At 38.0% G+C, this 19,852-nt stretch overlaps 1 protein-coding gene across 2 annotated transcripts in view; it reads left to right on the plus strand.

Annotated features, from left to right (window-relative positions):
* AATF (apoptosis antagonizing transcription factor) overlaps nt 1-19,852 on the plus strand; it is a 93,981-nt gene that overhangs the window by 35,978 nt on the left and 38,151 nt on the right. For both annotated transcript variants that reach the window (XM_012726704.1, XM_012726705.1), the window contains exons 5-8: nt 782-896; nt 2,026-2,227; nt 2,753-2,917; nt 4,193-4,276. In XM_012726704.1, the coding sequence (XP_012582158.1) occupies nt 782-896; nt 2,026-2,227; nt 2,753-2,917; nt 4,193-4,276 (566 nt within the window). The remainder of the gene's footprint in view (nt 1-781; nt 897-2,025; nt 2,228-2,752; nt 2,918-4,192; nt 4,277-19,852) is intronic.

The following is a 19,852-nucleotide window of genomic DNA, read 5'->3' on the forward strand; positions in this document are numbered from 1 at the left end:
ACGAGTGATGTTGAACATTTTTTCATATGTTTGTTGGCCATCTGCATTTCCTCTTTGGAGAAATGTCTTTTTAGCTCTTCTGCCCATTTTTTGATGGGATTGTTTATTTTTGTTGAATTCCATCAGTTCTCGATATATTTTTGTGATCAGTCAGACCAGCTTTTTTTTTTTACAAGTGTGTCCTATTGGCTATGAGAAGAACTAGGTGAGAACATAGTCTTTCTGTGCTAACACACAATTCAGTACTGTGAACAGCAAGTTGCTAACTTGGGCTTTCATACGTGAACATGAACTTTCCATAGGAGTATGTGTTGAGAGGCTGAATAGATAAACGAAGGTAGCTCAAACCTGAGGCTAATAAGATCTCAGGAAGGTGATGGTGGGCATCCCAGGACTAAGACATGCTCTTTCAGAGAAGAAATGCTTACCGAGTTGACTGATAGTAGGATAACTCAGGAAGTTGGCTAACCTATAGAAAAATACCTAAGAAGCTAACACCAAAATGAGGGTGGTGTTTGATTATGATGACAGGCGGAGAAGGAGTTTTGTCATACTTACTGAATTTGGGAACTTAAATTTTAAAGCACATTACCTGTTATCTTGCTCGGTCCACTCAGCAACCATACGATGTAGGCACTGTTATTTTTGGGATTTCTGTGTTTCAGAGAGTTCTTAGTCTCTATGTGACTTGTACTCTCCCAGCCAGAACTGCTCAGGAGTCATAGTATTGTTGGCTTTGGAAAATGTAGGTAATTGTCCCTTCTCTGTGCTTTATTCCCAGGTCACAAGGCACTTAAAGCATTGTTGAGATCATTGGTAGATCTGCAGGAAGAGCTGCTGTTCCAGTATCCAGACACCAGATATCTTGTAGCTGGGACAAAGCCTAAAGTGGAAAGGTAAGAAGTGAGTGGAACTGTGGAGTTGCTTGGTTTTTATCTGTTTTACTAGTTTCCTAGTCTTTTTTTTTTAAGTTATATTTTTGAAGATTTATTTATGCATGCATGCAGAACTGGGGTACAGGCCATAGGTGCAGGGGCAGTGAGAAGATTCACCAGAGGCAGAGTGGGGAGCAGACAGAGATTGAAGAATTAAGCTGATGAGGGGAGCAGTGGGTGAGACAGGAGAGGTCTGCTGTGCTATGTGGGTCACCTCCGGGGCCAGGGATTGAACTCGCACTGAAGCGGCCGTGGCCAGCACAGTTTCATATTAATGCTTAATTGATGCTGTGGAGCACTCTGTGCTTGCCCTCGAATTACTGGCTACACCGTCTCCTTTTCAGTGACAGGTAGTGATTTGGGAGGGGGAGAGTAAGCCTTTTTCTTTTCTGATACCATGTTTGATGAAGGTTTTACCCCTTTTGAGCCTGCAGCACATGGTTCCTGCTTGTTGTTTTTTCTTGGGTTTATTCTTTGCTTCATTCTTTCCTTCTGAATTAGATGGAAGGATAAAAAGGAGCATCACTGGGGTCCAGTAATAGTGGACCCAGTGGGTACAACATGGCATTTGCATATGTGCACTTAAGTGCTGACTCTGTTGCCTATTCCTTTGAGTTTTTTTCGTAGTCAGCTTCTCTTCATTTGGTTTGACTAATATTATTTGGCTTTCCTGGACAATTGGTAACAGCGAGACACATTTCCCAGATTGATTTGGAGTTTAAGGTCATGTAAGTATGATTATGTGTTTAATTTTTAAAGACCCTCTTGTAATAGTGTGGGCCTGGTTCATAGGCATTTTTAATAATGTTTTTACAGCCTCATTTATTTTTACAGCTTGCTTATATTTTAAAGAATATTTTGAAATGAGTGATTTTTAATATGTATCTGAAAATTTAATTTGAGGATTTGATTGACCTCATGAACATTCTTTTCAAACAAATAAACAAAAATTCTCATCCTCACATCTCTGGTGTTATTTAAAATGTTGATATGGTAGGGAAGGCCTGAATACTCCTGACTCCATGTGAGCCTAGTTTTTTATTTCAACAGTTTATTTACCTTGGACATCATGTTCTTATGGGTTTTCTAGTGAGGAGGAGATTTCCAGTGGCGATGAAGAGCTAGTAGAAGAGAAGAAGAAACAGAGAAGGGCCCCACCAAAGAGGAAGCTGGAGATGGAGGACTACCCCAGCTTCATGGCAAAACGCTTTGTTGACTTCACAGGCTACAGGAACCGCACACTTCAGAAGTGGCATGATAAAACTAAGCTCGCTTCTGGAAAACTGGGGAAGGCAAGTATGCGTGTAAGATAGTTTGTCTGCAATCCGAAGCAGCTTAAGAAATTGAAACTACAGCTTTTGTAGGGATAATGTCATGAGAAAATGGTAATCAGTCATATCTGCAGGAAAACTTAACTTCTCCCATTGGGGTTTATGCCATTCAGGCTTGGAATTTTAACTTTATTAGAAAGAATATTTTGTCCCTGAAATTGGGGGCGGGTAAGTATTCTGCTGTTGAATACAACATTTTCAAATGTTGAAAATTCAAAATACTTTAAAGAAATAGTTTCTAAAACATTATTATTAAAGGAAGATAAGTCAATCTCTGGATACAGGAAAGTAAAATGAGCAGCTTAAGGCTCATTTTTTTTCCCCCCTGAGAACAAGTACATCCATTCACACACTTGGCCTTTAACAGAAAGTCATTCCTGGAAAGGATTGTCTACTTCTCTGCTGACACAGGAGATAGAGAAAGCAGCGCAGCTGCCTTCAGCACAGACTTTCTGCGTTATCTGACATTGGTTAATGTTGTTGCAGGGGTTTGGTGCCTTTGAACGTTCAATCTTGACTCAGATCGATCATATTCTGATGGACAAAGAAAGATTACTTCGAAGGACACAGACCAAGCGCTCTATCTACCGAGTTCTTGGCAAACCTGAACCAGCAGCACAGCCTGTGCCAGAGAGTTTGCCAGGACAGCCGGTAAGAACTGTGATGCAGGTGATTAGGAGGAGCAGTTTATATGAGGCTAATTAACTGAAAAGCCTGATTGTAGGTATTCCTGTTGGCATAAGAAGGTAGTGAAGTAAAGGAATAAAGGAAAAAGGTACTGCTTTGCTAGGTTGTTGGATAACAGTGGGAGGAGAAAGTTTTTAGTGGAGCACCATTAACGACTTGTGTATGTAGTTTTCTTTTAATTTAAGTTTAATGAGTCTGGTAGAAGTATTCTTAACCTCATTTTTAAAAGTCAAGTTTTAAAACTGCTTCCTTAGAAATGTTAGTATTGAAGTGAATGTCTGCTTGAGCTTTATGTTAGACATTTAGATAATCCAGAAAAGGATCCAGAATTGGAATAATCAAATTATTTTTGTTTAAAGGAAACTTATTTATAGAAAAAAATGTTTAATACTTTTTTAAGTTCATAAGAATTTAATATGGAAAGTAAAATTCTCTCTAATCAGAAGTTATACTACTCAGATTTAATTAATGTTCACAGCTGTTAACAAGCTTGAGGTTTTTATTCCTATTTACATAAAAACCTCTATCTCTAAACATATATATGCACATAACACTGATAAATAGATAAAAATATAGTTGTCCTTTTTTCGCTAATGTTATACGTGTGTAAATATAGGAATGCTGTAAATATATATAAAATCTTAACCACTTTTTAAATTTAATATGTCCTATGCACTCTTCCATATCATTTCATAGTGATCTATCTCAGTTTTCCTAGTGACTTCATAGTATTCCATTGCATGTAAGCAAATTTATTCAAACAGTGGGTATTTATGTGTCTTCAGTTTGGGAAACAATGCTGTAGGAAACATTCCTGAGCATTTAGATTTTGTATTTGTGCGACATAGGTTTCTTGAAGTAGAAATGTCAAAAGAAAATATACTTTTGAAATTCTGAGAGAGGTATTGTCAAATTGCCTATGAAAAAGAATACATTTCTTTCCAGTCACACCACCTATGTTTTCCAACATTGAGTGTTGCCAGCCTATTGGTGAAAATGGTATTTTCTCATTTTAATTTGCATGCATTTAATTAGAATGAAATTAAATGTTTTCATTTGATTATTGACTGTGATGCTTTTTCTGTTGCTCACATTTTAATTGGACTGTTCTTTAATTTTAAGAGTTCTTTATGTCTTAAAGCATACAGTGCTTTTACAATCATACACATTACTTAGAGTAGCTATAGTCCTTTGGTCACCTCACTGGATTTCATGCTTCCTTTTTTCTCATTGTTGTAGGAAGTCCTTCCTCAGGCCCCTGCCAATGCTCACCTGAAGGACTTGGATGAAGAAATCTTTGATGATGATGACTTTTACCACCAGGTGAGATTTTTTTTTTACACTCTTCTTTTGTTAAAAATCAAGTTTTAGTATTTTAAAAACAGTTGGTAGAATTTTCTGACCAAACGGTGACTTACTTTGGAGGGAGAATAGAGTCAGGGAGTTAGAATTGTTGTGCTCAAAATTGACCTACTGTGTAGTTCTGGGTCTACGCTTCTATCTTACATTTTTCCTGTTAAAATGAAAGCTTCTTTCATTGTCACAAGTGTAAAACAATTTCAGCTGCTGTGCGTTGGGTGGTTTCTTTTTGATAATGTCAGTGGAGGTTTTTTTGTTAGTTATTTGGCTTCTTACTCTGTCTCTATGACATCAGCATATGTATGTGCTGACATTGTCATCTACTGTTGATTATAGTAGAAGTATAATACAATATATACTATAATATAGTATAGTATAACAATAGTGCTTTGAAGGCAGAAAGAACATTGGTAGAAGTTGGAATATTGTCCAGCTCACAGCCTTTTCACAAATGCCCTTCATTTCTTTCTCTGGCATTTTATCTGCTGGCATGATGCTCTTTTCATTGATGCTAGTGACTGTTGAGGTAGACTGAACATTTGGGCTCTTCTAAAGAATTGAAATAATTTCCTGTTATCCTGATAAATCATACTTCTTAATGAAATGTGCTTTTCCTTTCTCTGGAATAGTGAAGATGTTGTTCATCAGTGATTGCTCCAGTATTTCTTAAGTCAGTGCTTTTCAAGATAATTTTTTTTCCTCTACTGAATTTTTAATGTGTGAACTTTTGTCAGGGAATTTGCAACTGCTTCTTGAAAGTTTAGTTGTGGTGGCTATACTATGTACATGGAATATGAAGGATGGAACTGAGGGAAATTAAACTGTGGAAGCCAGTGGAACAAGTGTTTCACAATTAGTGATGACGCTGGTTTTGCCTTGAAAAGAAAAAAACTCTATGAGTCTTTCTAGTCATTATATAAAGTTCACTAAAATTATTGCCATAAATGAATTCTAAATTAATGATGAGAAGGTATAAGAAAGAGGATTGGTATGGCCTCAGGTGTTCCTTGTCAGAATGCCTGATTCTTTTTTCCTTTTTTTCTCTTATTATATCCATTTGTCAGGAGGTTAGGGAACTCTGTTTTGTTCCAGGGTATATTAAGAATGTACCTGATATGGGATATTAATGCTGTATAATTGTGTGAGATCATGGGAGATGATCACAAATGTTCCAGTCCTCATTAATGAAATATACATTGTTTGTTGGAAGGTGTATCAGACATTAAGTAGGTTTAATAAAATAAACTGAAATTACTGGAGAAGTTGCTTCTACTGACAGTCCTCAGTCAGGAAGATTATTTTTCCTTTTTTCTTTTTTGCCTAGAGGTCTGTTTAAAAAGAAATCATATTACTCGATTGGCCCTTCATCCCAATTAATAATTTTAACTTCGATAAATTCTGATTTCAGAGTTATGACTAGTCACATCTTAGCTTTTCCCCTTGCTGGTTAATTGGGGTGCTGGGGTTAATCTAAATTAAAACTTAAACTAATAGAGGTCAGCAAGGCAGCTGAAACACCTGAGTGAAACAAATGGGGCTGCCAGGCGCAACTTTATCTTGGCTGTTTCCCAAGAGGGAAGTGGCAGCAAATTGGAGTTGTTTCAGCCTTCTGTAAAGGTGAATGATGGGTGACACTTGTTAATGTACAGCATCTCCGGAAGCATTCCAGATTGCTTTGCTGCTGCACCAACTGCTGCCATCAGTGCACAGTCAGTAGGAACTGGACCAGTTGCCAACATCTGGCAGCACAGCAAGGAATGGGTGCAAGTCTTAAAACCCCTGCAGATTCTAAATATGGTGCTTAGAACTGTGCAGGCTTTAATCACTTACCACTCTTTGGCAGCAGGCTACGACAGCTTATCCTAGCCTCGTACATCACATCCCGACATCTGCTGAGCCGCAAGGCAGCTGCACATTCATTTTCTTTTCTTGCCTTTTCTCTTTGCCTCCTATTCCTCCTCTTCTTCCCACTTTCCCCTGCCTCCCTTCAGTACTCCTCCCCTCCCCAGTATGCTTCTTGGGAGAGATGATCTATAAAGATTACTGCTTCATTGTGTGCAAGTAATTGTGGTGATGCCAGGCCCTTGACAGACACAACGTAGCACCTGTTCTGCTGACCTGGTTAATTTCTTCTGTTGAGTGGGATTTGCCAGAGATTGGAGCTGAAGCCAATTCAGTGATAAGGCTAAAGAAAATGGTTGTGTGTTTTCTGTCACCTCCCAATTAAATTGGCTTCATAAAGTGCTTTCCTTTATTTGTCAGGGTAGTAAGCCTAAGTTAAGTGTTGTAATCAGAAGTGGTACAATGTATTGCAATGGGACTGAGTTTTCATTTGTGTGTGTAAGAGTGTGTTTTTCTTAATGTGGTCATGTGGAAGAGCTGGGTGGTGAATATAATACATGTTGCCTTTTTTTTTTTAACCATACTTGAAGCCAGATTCTGTGGGTCCATGTTTTGTAAGAAAGAGATTATAGCCACGTTGAATTTTAATGTTTCATTGTGAGGGCTTAAAGGCTTACTTGGTTAATTCAGGTGTCATGAGGCTGTGTAAATGCTGTAACTGTTGAGAGTGATGTTCAGGGTCAGAACACTCAAAACCCCACCCCATACACATTTATACTCTCATTCTCTTTGTTTCATAATGAGTCTTAAGCTACTACAACTTTAAAAATGTCTGTATTCAATAAAGGTACAACATGTATGTGTGTGTACATATACATAGTGTGTGGGAGAGGCACTAAAGAGTATCAAATATTATAAAATATATCACTTTTTAAACTGAAAAGAATACCACAAGAAACCGAATTCCTGAGAAACTAAGTAACTTCCTGAAAGTCTATAGTAAATAGCAACACCTAGTACTTGATTTCAAGATTTTATAGACCAAGTCTCATTCTTCCTATAACTTCATTTCTTAAAAGTCTTGTGCCATATAAAGACTTCACTGTAGCATTACAGTTTTTATTTTGTAAATAAGATGCATGTTCCTAGAACTGGAAACTTGTGTCAGAAAGTAATTTTTTTTTTTCCTAGAAGGCAAACAGTTTATTGAACTGTTACTTAACAGTTCTAATGAAGAAACTAGCTTCACAGTTGTATTACTGGTTTGTCTGGAAATCAGAATTGCTGGAAACTTGAAGTATGCCCAGTGGTGAAGATTACCAGGGAACATCACCTGCTGAAAGCATTGCAGTTTTACTCTCAAATGAAATTAGTTTGCATTTGCCTATTTCTTGTCAAAGCTCATCTCTAAAGATAATTTTGTAAGACATGTGAAGATTACTACCAGTGATGAAGGATAAGCCCTTCAGAAATGTTTTCAGCATCTGTTTTTCAGTTTCATGATCTCATTTTCTGTTTTTTAACATTAAGTTCTTGTAAGATGTGTTGTCTATGTTACAGTTTTAAATTTTTCTTCTGATTTGATTTGCTTTTTTTTAGCCATCAGTTGATCTTTGACTTGATAAGCTTGAGTTCTTGAAAAATTGAGTGAAGGACTAACATTTACTGAACACTAGTTATGTGCTGAGTGCTGGAATAAGTAGATAGGTACTTGACGTCGATCTTTATTTAATCTTCATAAGATCCCTATATTGAGATATGTCTGTAGTTAGCAATACGCTATATAAAGTGACTGTTTTTATTCTTTCGTATCCTGGACCTCAGGACTAGTTTCTTGTCACAAAGATATCATGAGATATTTTGTCCTGAAAGAACTAATTGAACTTAGGTATTGACAGATCAATACCTGGATTTCATTAGGATTTTGTATGTTGCTTCTAGCTCTGTTTAGTTTTGATCTGGTTTGTCCTGTCACTTTGAATTGAAACAAGAGAGTCTGGAGAAAGGCATAATAGGTTTTGCTCTTTTGATGACCACTTTGATAGGTTAAATTTATCCTTTATTTGCCATTAGGACACGTCTATAACTGACCTTGCCACATGCTGGCCTTTTGTATCCAAGACACTTGATAATGCCATAAACAAGTAATTACTAATTCACTGAACTATTAAAAGTCAATAATGTTAAGAAATAAAGAAGAGGCAAGCTTTCTGACAAGATGGTTTACCTTAATTAAGTTGGTGGGTGATTAATATGGACAGTTGATGTGGTGGCTTTAATTGTATGCATTTAGATCTTAGCGCGAATAAGAGATGCCTCAAGCCTATTCCTACTATAATAACACTACACCACTCTTATTGTTGACATGTATCTTTCCCGTGGTTCAGTTTATATTTAATGACATGTTTGAAAACTTTGAGTTCAACACACTCCTTTTAATTCGTTATTGGAAAACAGATATTCAGAGATTTTAGTTTTACTTAAGTGCTACTACATGAGATGTACTTAATGTTTAATAAGTTTATCAGAATTTTAAAAAATATTACATACGTTTGAAAAATGAAATTGCAGTTAAAAAATAGCAGAGAATTAATCAGGGTTTTTGAGACATAGTAAAGATGTTTTAAAAAAAAAACCCACCTCAAAAATAAATAAAAATAAATAAAAAATAATGACCTGCTGTCAAAAAAAAAAAAACAAAACAAAAACCCCACCTCAAACCAAATACCAGTGTACAATTAAATCTCACTTTTAATAATTAGAAGATTATTTTGTGTACCATCTGTAGGAATTTTGTGACTTAGTTTCTGTGCTTTGTTCATGTTTGGTTCCAAATACCTATCAATGGTGACATCTGGTTGCTGGTATAGATTCACTATTGTAGCAGCTGTAAGAACAGGAGGTCAAAAGCCACATTTTAGATGCAAGATCCAGAAATTTCATCAAACACCAGCATCAAGGCAAGGTGTGCATGACTGGCGTTCATTTCCTTGCTGTATGAACATGAAAGCATGGTGCTAGTACTGTAACCTCCTTAAACAGTGATAAAGCCTCAGAACACTGTCTCAAACAGTACATTTCATGGAACTGTTAAGGACAGAGGCAAAATTGGCTTAGAGCTATTGAAGAAACTTTTCAAACACAATGGCACCTTGAGAATTTACTAGGCAAATATAGGCAGCCAAAAATTTTGCCTTTTCTATACTAATATGCATAATATCAGCTGACTAAGTATAAATTAAACACAGACTTCCAGTAATCTTTTAGTAATTCCAAGGGGAGAAATTTGGCACTACTCTAGAAATGGGGAATACTACCTGTTAACTAAAGTGGACACGGTGTCTTGGTATTATTCATTGTAAAGCTCCTCAAAATAAGTTGTAAGGAAAATGATCATAGGAAAAGAAAGCTAATAAACATCTTTAAAAATGTCTGTGTATTGTGGATCCAGGCCCTCCCCTGTGGCGCAGCGGGTTGGAGCACAGCACTGAGAAGCTAAAGCCACTTCCGCATGAGTTTGATTCCCACCTGCCCCGGAGGTGACCACATGGTGTGGCAGACCTCTCCTGACCCGCCCACTGCTCCCCTCAGCAGTGTACTTTGTCGATCTGCCTGTTCTGTTCCCCACTCTGTCTCTGGTGAAGCCTTTTACCGCCCCTGAGCCTCTGGCCTGTACCCCAGTTCTGTATGAATAAATAAATCTTAAAAAAAAAAATGTATGTGTATTGTGGATCCAAAGTAGAAAATAACTGCTTTCAGTTTAGAGAGCATCACTGGGGACCATCAAGTCCAAAATGTCATTTTATATATGGGAGCCTAGAGGAAGTAAATGACTAGCATAGGTCCTTGTTAAACAAATGTACATGTGGTTATCTAGACTTGTCTTAGCACAAATATGCCTTAAACCTTCATCAGCTACTGGTTTCTCCCGCAGCTGTTTTTCTGGAACATGTAAAAGGTACTAAGAGATACTACTGGATATGAAGCCTTGTTAATAGTTTCTTTATAACTATATTTCCAAGAAGGTAGTTATTATTAGAAGCCAAACTGGGAGCCCAGTATCACCTGAAACTTAATTTCAGGTTGGAAGAAACTTCAGGTTGTGAAGGGTATTTGATGATTCACTTCAGTATAGCCTATTCTGTGTAGTTTTGAAATTTTCTGTGATATAAAGTTAGGGAGAAGAAGTTTCCAGGTTTCTTCCTTTCATTCACTCAGTAAATATTAGAGTAACTACTATGTATATACTAACTACTGTTCTCTGCTGTGCTAGCCATACCAGTAGCAACTAAACACACAGCTATTTTAAAATTTAATTGGTTAGAATAAATTTTAAAAAATTAAGTTCCTCAGTTATACTAGTTTGATTTCAAGTGTATGTAAGTCACAACTGTTACTGGCCACTGTTTTGGACAGTACAAATATAAACCTTTCTGTCATCACAGAAAGTTCTGTTGGAGCTTTTATTAGGACCTGCAAAAAAAACAGTTCAGTTCCCTTGTGGGAATTCATTCTAGCTTGGAAACAGAAATACATTATGGCAGTTCAGTAAAGAATGATTGGTGAAGGTAATACCAGGCCAGGGGTAAGATGGGTTAGTGTTTTAATATAGGATGTTCAGGGGATAAGGTGATATTTAAGCAGAGACTTGCAGGAAGTGAATAGAACAGCAGTGCAAGTTTCTAGAGAAAGAGTGTTGGGGCCAAGGGGATATCAGATGCAAAGACTGAGGCATAAGAGAAATTAGCATTTCTAGAGAAATCGAGGAGATCAGTGTCACTTACCGGGATGGAGCAGGCAAGAAAAAGTGCGATAGGAGAGGAGACCAGAGGGGTGATGGGGCAGCAGGGCCCTTGTAGGCCATTGTAAGCCTCGGTCCAATCTGAGACCAAGATTGGACAGCACCAGAGGATTTCAAGCAGAGAAGGATTTCAACCGAATGCGCTAGTATTTTAAAAGAATCATTGAAATGGCTGTGTTGAGAATAAACTGGAGGGTTATTTTAGAGGGAGTGCTAAGAAGTGGTTGGATTCTGAATTTATGTTGAAAGTTGAACTGACAGGATTTGCTGATGAATTGTATGTGGGCTGTGGAGAGAAGCCCAAGATGACTTTAGGGTTCTTTGCCTGACAAATTGGAAGGATGAAGTTGCTATTTACTAGATGGAGAAAACAGTGAAAGAAACAAGTTTGCAGGAGAAATCTGGAACATTATTTTGGTTCTATGAATTCTTCCCCCTTGGGCCTATGTTAGCTTTAATTATTTTGATTCCTCAATACTTACATTAAATTTAGAATGCCTTTGAAACATTCATATGGGATAGTTGAAAAGATAGTTATATATGTAATTTGGAGCTCATGGGAGGGTCTAGGTTAAAGTTCTGAATTTAAGAGCCATCAGCATATAGATTGTATTTTACACATGAAACTAAAGGAGATCAGCTAAGAATTGAAGGTAGAGAGAAAAGAAAAGAAAGTCAAAGCTTGAGTCCTCAAGCATTATAGATTGTGAAGATGAGGAGGGACCAGTACCCAGCAACTGGAAGAAGCAATCACTGATGTGTAAGGGGGAATAAAGAGAACCTAGTGGGAAGCCTAAAGAAGCCATTAAAAACTACCGGAGCTAAGGAATTTAGCAAAATTGTTAGTATACAAGACAAGCACTCGGCATTCAGTTGTGTTTCTGTATACAAGCAATGATCTATCTGAAAATGAAATTAAGAAAACAGTTCTACTTAATAATAGCACCCACAAGAGTAAAATACTTGGGAACAAACTTAACCATAGAGGTAAAAGACCTATACACTGCATACTGAACATTGCTGAAAGAAATCCAAAAGGGCATAAATAATCGAAAAGCCATCCCATGTTCATAGATTAGAAGCTTTAATATTAAGATGATTAAGACTTCCCAAGTTGATCTACAGATCAACACAATCCCTATCAAAATTCTGGTTGCCTTCTTGCAGAAATTGACAAGCTGATCCTAATATTCATATGAAAATGCAAGGGATCCAGGATTGCCAAAACAATTGAATTTACTACAAAGTGCAATAATCAAGATATTGTGGAACTGGTATAAGGTTAGATATAGTCAGTTGAATACAATTAAGAGTCCAGAGGCCCTTCTTGGTAGCACAACGGGTTAGAGCTCAGCACTGCAAGTTAGCGACAGCTGCTTCAGTGCTCGTTTGATCCCCAGCTCAGGAGGTGATCCACATGTCGCAGCACACCTCTCCTGTCTCACCCACTGCTCCCCTCAGCAGTGTACTTCGTCAGTCTGCCTGTTCTGCTCTCCACTTTGTTTCTGGTGAATTCTCTCACCACCCCTGTACCTCTGACCTGTACCCCTGTTCTGTATGCATAAATTAAAAAATCTTAAAAAAAAATTAAGAGTCCAGAAATAAATTCTTACATTTATGATCAATTGACTTTCCACAGTGGTGCCCAGGCAGTTCAGTGGGATGAAAGAACAGTCTTCTCAATGCATAGTTCTGGGACACCTGGATGTCCACATAAAATAAATGAAGCTGAAGTGTTCCTTACACTTACATAAAAATCAACTAAAAGTGAGTCATCATATGTTTAAGTATAAAAGCTAAACCCATAAAGCTTTTAGAAGAAACAGCAGTAAATTTTCATGATTTTTGTTAAGGAAATGGTTTTATTAGACACAACAACAAAAACATAAGCAACAACTAGAAAAAAGATAGATTAACTTGGACTTCGTTGAAATATATTTTGTGCTGCAAAAGGTACTGTAAAGGAAGTGAAATACCAACAAAATTAGAGAAAATATTCACAGATAATATATCTGAAAGGAGACTGGTATCTGGATTATATTTTTTAAAACATACAAAACAGTAATAATACGTAAACAATGCAATTAAAAATGGGATATGAATTGAATAAACATTTCTCCAAAGAAAATGTGTAAATGACCAATAAGCACAGGAAAAGATGTTAAATACCATGAATCTTTAGGGAGATTCAAATCAAAGCTGCAGTGAGTACCACTTTATTCCATTAGGCTTTTTCTCATCAAAAAGATAGTAAGTGTTGGTGACGATATGGATAATTTGAAACTTTCATACATTGCCGATGGGAATATAAATGGATCCAGCCTCTGTGGAAAACAATTGGCAGTTCCTCAAAACATTGAACGTAGAGTTACCGTATGACCCAGCAGCAATTTCACTGGTAGACGTATACTCAAGAGATGTGAAAGCAAGTGTGCATGTTATGCCCATGCATGTGAGCATATGCACACCCGTACTATGTAAATATTCACAGTATTTTTTTTTTAAAGATTTATTTGTGCGTACAGAACTGGGGTACAAGCCAGAGGTGTGGGACGGTGAGAGGATTCCCCAGAGACAGAGTGGGGAGCAGAACAGGCAGATGTACTGAAATACACTGCTGAGGGGAGTAGCTGGTGGGTCAGGAGAGGTCTGCCGCGCCATGTGGGTCAGCTCCCTGGTGGAGGGATAGAACTCATGCTGCAGTGGCTTCCGAGAACTTCATAATGTGGTGCTTTAACCTATTGCGCCACCAGGGAGAGCCAAGCATTATTTTTAATAACCACAAAAACCCAAATGGCCCTCAGCTGATAAAATGGATAAAATATGGTGTGTCATACAGTGGAGTATTCCTCACCCACAAAAATGAATAAAGTGCTGGTATTTTCTACAACATGAATGGGCCTCAAAAACATGCTAAATGGCAGAAATCAGCCACCAAAAAAAAACCCTATACGTCGAGTCCTTTTATATGAAATGTTCAGATTTAGACACATCTATAGAGCAAAAAGTGGATTCGTAGTATCTCAGACTGGAGGTGCTGGGGGTGAAATAGGAGTGACAACTAAGGGATAAAGAGTTTCTTTTTGGAGTGATGAAAATATCCTAAAATTGGTTGTGGCACTTGCACAACTATAAATATACAAAAGCATTGACTCATGCAATTAAAATTAATGAATTGCATAGTATGTGGATTGCATCTGAGTTTAAAAAATTTAAAGAAGGGTGTAACCTACTATACTAAGTGTAGCAGATAGTAGTAAGGACTGAGATTGGCCCTTGGCTTTAGTGACATGGAAATCACATTGACAAAAATTATTTTGGTAGAGGTATGCACTAGGTTAAAGAGAAAATGAATGGAGGAGATTTGGAGATGGTATATGTAGACAACTCTCGAGGTCAGAGTAGAGAAAGGGAGCTGTAGCATGAGAAGTGGAGGATTGGGAGTGTTTTGTTTTGCCTTAAGATAGATGCACTTTGTATGCTGATGGAAATGCCAGTAGAAAGGGAAAAATGGATATTTCAGGAAAGAGGTGAGAATTGCTGGTAAGTGATTTACGCAAGTAGAGAGGACTTCCCCTCAGAGTTGGAGGGACAGTTGTGGGTAGACATAGGGTGGGAGCATGTGCAAGTTTTTCAGCTAAGAGACTTATTTTATGAATTAAGAAGCCAGGAGAGAAGATGTAGAAGGAATTAGAAATCTGAGAAAAGAGAAGATATGGCAAAGTCATCCAGAACAGTAGAAGAGTGAGTGGATGAGGAAACAGCAGTAGAATTCTCAAGTGGTACTAAAATCCCAGATCAGCTCAGTGATAATGATTTTTTAAAAAGATTTATTTGTTTGTGCATACAGAACTTGGGTACAAGCCAGAGGTGCAGGAGCAGTGAGATGATTCACCAGCAACAAAGTGGGGAGCAGATCAGGCAGATTGACAAAGTACACTGCTGAGGGGAGCAACCGGCGGGTCAGGAGAGGTCTGCCACGCCATGGAATAACCTCCAGGGCGAGGATTGAACTCATGCAGAAGTAGCTTTAGCTTCTTGTCCTGTGCTTGAACTACTACACCACAAGGGAGGGCCAGTGGTAATGATTTTTAAGTGAATGAGATCAAATCACACAGTCTTGTCCTTTTGTATAATTAATTCAGCTATATGGAGATTTTAACATAGTTTGAGGGTTTTGTGAAGGAAGTATAGGTATATATTCTCATCTGCAGTTCTGAAATCAGAAAAGTTCTAAAAACTTAACAGTTTTTGGTTAGTTTGGCAAGCTGTAATGGTGGTAACACTCCATCTGAACAATTGTGAAGTGATTTTTAAGTTTTCTTCATATCACTTAGTGGAAAAATTCATGTATTTTACTGATTTGGGGATGCTGCCCAGAATCTGCTGGGGCATCTCTGGTATGTACACTTCACTACCATCTTAAAAATCATAAAAATTTAGAACCTCATGACACTTGAGTTCCCAAGGGATTGTGGATCCATGTGACAAAGGGACAGCATGCAAAGGAATTGTGGATGTACACCAGGGTGATTATCCTGAGCACTGTGAGGAAGGAGGGAAGTGAGCATGTGAGGAGAAGAGGAGGGATGCTGAAAAGATGGCAGGATCAATAGGTTATTGATTCTAGTGGGGCTGAAGAATTATTGGTGCCTGAATGGTAGGGGAGCGTGCTAGACAGGCGGGGAGTGGGTTGTTTCAGCGGGGCTTGGAATCCTTGTAGGACGTAACTGCAGAATGTAAGTTAGCACTGCCTTTTTGGTTCCTTTCTTGTGTATCCTTTTGTGTAAGATCTCTTGTCCCAAATGACTTCCTCTTTATTTTTTCAATACAAATGATATATTGTATGGTACCATTAAAAGAAACACTGCCAAAGGATGCCCCGTCTGTAATTGAGCTGGTGTCAAAAGATATATAACCCTCTCCCACCTTTATTATAGATGGGGAGTTGCAGGGAATATACACCAGGACATCTGTCTGGCCACAGGACTGTTGGAAATTCTTAACAGTTGCGCTCACCGTACCTGCTCACTGTGGTTATGGATTAGAGAGACTGGCTCACGGCAGTCACTCAGTCCTCATAAAATTCTTCTCATTTATGGGGAAAAGAAAGGAAAAACAAATGACAAAAAGTGCCCCTTAGCTTGTAATTGCTTAGTTCTTACTTTATCTTTACACATTAAGACCTAATAGTGATGATAGTGATTTACTTGCACTAGTTAATAATTAGACTTTGGGAGACGCTAGCTATCATGCCTAGGGGAGCATATGGGTCTGATGAGAAAGTTTTCTGTTTTAACTAATAAATTTTAGCCCAAATGGCCATGTCAGTGAAATATTATGGTCTTTGAGATATTTCAGAATTTGTGCAGAGGTAACAGTGTTGCTTTATTCAGAAATTGAATTTATCATACTCTCCAAATCACAAGCCTTAGCTCTGGCTCTGAAATGGAGGCCTGATGCAATGCTGAATCAGAAGTGGAAAAACTGATCAAATCCATGAAGTCCCAGGACAGTGAGGCACCGTTAGGTTGACTTTTCCAGGGGTACCTTCTACCTTTTAATTTTCTTAGTTTAGTAACCATAGGTGGGCTGTTTGCAACTTCAATGTTAAGATATTTCTTGGATTTTGTTCCCACAGCCCCACTTCTTCCTTTCCCATGTTACTCTTCTTGTATATATCACACTTGTTATTATAGAAGTTGAATGCTTTTCATCCTTGAGCACAAGAACTAGAAGAGTGCTTCCTGCTTAGCTCTTTAATTTTAGAAATATTATTGAAAAATCACTGTGTGCATGGCAATGTGCAAAATTCTGTGGGAGGTAAGATTTGATTCAGAGTATATCCTGCCCAAGAAACTTACAGCCAAGTAGAGGAGATGACATAAGCATGAACAACCATAGTGCTTGGTGAAGTTGTATTATGGAAATCAGAAGAAGGAAATTCTTAATCATTTTGGAGAATTAGAGAAAGCTGCAGATAGGAGAAGCTGACGTGTAATCTTGGACTTCAGAGAAGGGTAATAGGATTTTTGATAGGTTGAAATCAGAGGAGGAGGTTCTTGTAAAGGGAATTGTGTGATCAAAGAATGGTGGGGATAGTTGCAGGTCATAAAAAGAAAATTAGTAGTTAGTTGTTCAAGTAACATAAATGAAAAAGGAAAGAAATCACTTTACTCTAATTTATTACTGCCTATTTTGGAAAAGTCCTATTCATGCATGCATATAATACTCTTAAGTCATTGAAGTTTTGAGAATAGGATGAAATTTGGGGAAAGTATATAGCATGAGAAGAAAAAGAAGCTTGGCGCTATCTTAAAGAACACTGGCATGTAAGGTCTGGGTAGAGGAACTGGCTGAATATAAACCAGAGAAGTGCCTCAAAGATGTCAAGAAATATGACTTTTAGGAAGGTGAGAATGGCTAAAATCATTTGCTGTTCCAAAAAGTCTAATAGGATGAGTCGTGACAGATGTCCATTAGCCCTGAAGATCTTGAGACCTTAGCATGAGTTATTTCAGTAGAATAATGGAGGTGGAAATATTAGGTGGTACTGAGTTGGTTGAGGAATGAGTGGACACTGGAAAAGAAACAGAAAAATAGTTACCTACCAGGAATAGGTCATTTACAGCAATTTTATACCATAGGCATGTACAGTAATTCCCTTGCAGCTATTTGAAATTATAGTATATGTGGATTTATTTTTTTGTGTATGCTTCAAAAACAGCATATAAAAATTGCAAGTGACACCTTTTGGGGATAATTTGAAAGATTGGAGAGATGAGAACAAAAAAGGCAGTAAAGCAGGAGGCAGAACAGAAATAGTTGTATTTTCACTAAGAATTCCTGTGAGAGCTAGAGGAAGCTGAAGGAAGAGTAAAAGCCTGTGAGCCTGCTTTTGTGTCTCAGTTGAGAGAGGGACTGAAATACATGTTAAGAGGCATTTACTGGACTTGTTTCACACGCTGTATACATTATTGGTGAAGGAGTTGAAAAATCCTAATTCAGTTACTAAGTAAGTTAAATAGAGTTGCCTTAAGCATTTTTCCACCTTAAGTATCTGCGCCTATGGACCATGGATGTCTGAGAAGTGAGAATCTGTAGCTATCACAAATTCAGAAAGCCAAGGATTATTCTATAAGACCAATTGCTTTAAAACTTGTTTGGCTTTTAACTGAGGGTTAAAAGACAAAGCTATGGGAAAGAATAGTCTTCAACAAATTGTACAATTGGATATCCATACGCAAAATAATAAATTTGAACCCCTACCTCACACTGACACAAAGTTAACTCAAAATAGATCATAGAACTGAATATATGAGCTAAAATTGTATAAAAATTCTTAGCAGAAGCATAGGAGTAAATATTCACAACCTCGGACTAGGCAGTGATTTCTAGATTCAGCACCAAAAACAGATGACAAGAGAATAAATTGGACTACATAAAACTTAGAGGTTTTTTTGCTGCAAAAGATACCATCAAGAAAGTAAAAAGACAGTGGGGTTGATAATAGACTATCATCTTCGGTATACAAAGATGTTATAACTCTTATTCTCAGTAATAAGGACAACCTAATTAAAGAATGGACAAAGCACCTAACTACACATTTCTCCAAAGAAGATACAACCAGGGCCCTCCCTGCTCGTGCAACAGATTAAAGCGCAGCACTATGAAGCTATCACAGCTACTGCACCACACGTCTAGTCCCCAGCCAGGGAAGTGACCCACGTGGCTCGGCAGATCTCTTCTGGCCCGCCCTCTACTCCCCTCAGCAGTGTATTTCACTCCATCTGCCTGTTCTACTCCCCACTCTGTCTCTGGTGAGTCCTCTCACTCCCTGCACCTCTGGCCTGTATTCTAGTTCTGTATGCATAAATAAATAAATCTTAAAAAAAAAAAAAAAGGAACCCCATATCTAACCTGTTAGCTGTCATCCTAGCATTGCCATGCCACGTATTCTCAGAACCACTATCATTCTGGCTTCATCTGTAAGCACATTCTGAATATTTTTTTTATAAACAGCACCATACAACACATGGTCTGTATGACTGGCTTCCTCGCTTATCATGTTTCTAAGGCCCATCCGTGTTGCAGCATGTATCCGTACTTCACTTTTACAGGGAAGAATATTCAGTGGCATGGATGTAGCATTTTTGTTTATCAGCAGGTCAGTTGAGGGACATCTGGGTTGTTTTCACTTTGTTGTTATTGACAAGTAACATTGCTGTGCACGTTCATCACGTTTTTGTTTGTACATTTGCTTGAATTTCTTTCCGGTACACGCCAGAATTTCTTTCCGGTACACACAACAGAGACTGTTTTCCAAAGTAGTTCTACAACTTTACATTCTCATCCCACAGCAGTGTTAGAGGGTTTATTTTTCACCCTTGTCCACATTTAGATTATATGACTGATTATAGTCATCCCAGTGAATGTGGAGTAGAGACATGGTTTTGACTTGCATTTTCCAGATGGCTAATGCAGTTGAGCATCTTCTAATGCTTACTAGCCATGTATGTCTTCTTCTTTTTTAAAGATTTATTTATTTGTATTCAAGATCTGGGATACAAGCCAGAGGTATGGGGAGTGAGAAGATTCACCAGAGACAGAGTGGGGAGCAGAACAGGCAGATGGAGTGAAATACATTGCTGAGGGGAGTAGAGGGCGGGCCAGGAGAGATCTGCCAAGCCATGTGGGTCACCTTCCCAACTGGGGGCTGGCTTTGTGGTGCAGTGGCTGTGGATAGCTTCATAGTGCTGCGCTTTAATCTGTTGCACGAGCAGGTTGTATCTTCTTTGGAGAAATGTCTAGTTAGATGCTTTGTCCATTCTTTAATGAGGTTGTCCTTATTACTGAGTTGTAAGAGTTCTTTGTATACTGAAGATGATAGTCTATTA

This window comes from Condylura cristata, unplaced genomic scaffold (assembly GCF_000260355.1).
Source record: "Condylura cristata isolate star-nosed mole 26May11 unplaced genomic scaffold, ConCri1.0 scaffold00017, whole genome shotgun sequence".
Taxonomy (NCBI): domain Eukaryota; kingdom Metazoa; phylum Chordata; class Mammalia; order Eulipotyphla; family Talpidae; genus Condylura; species Condylura cristata.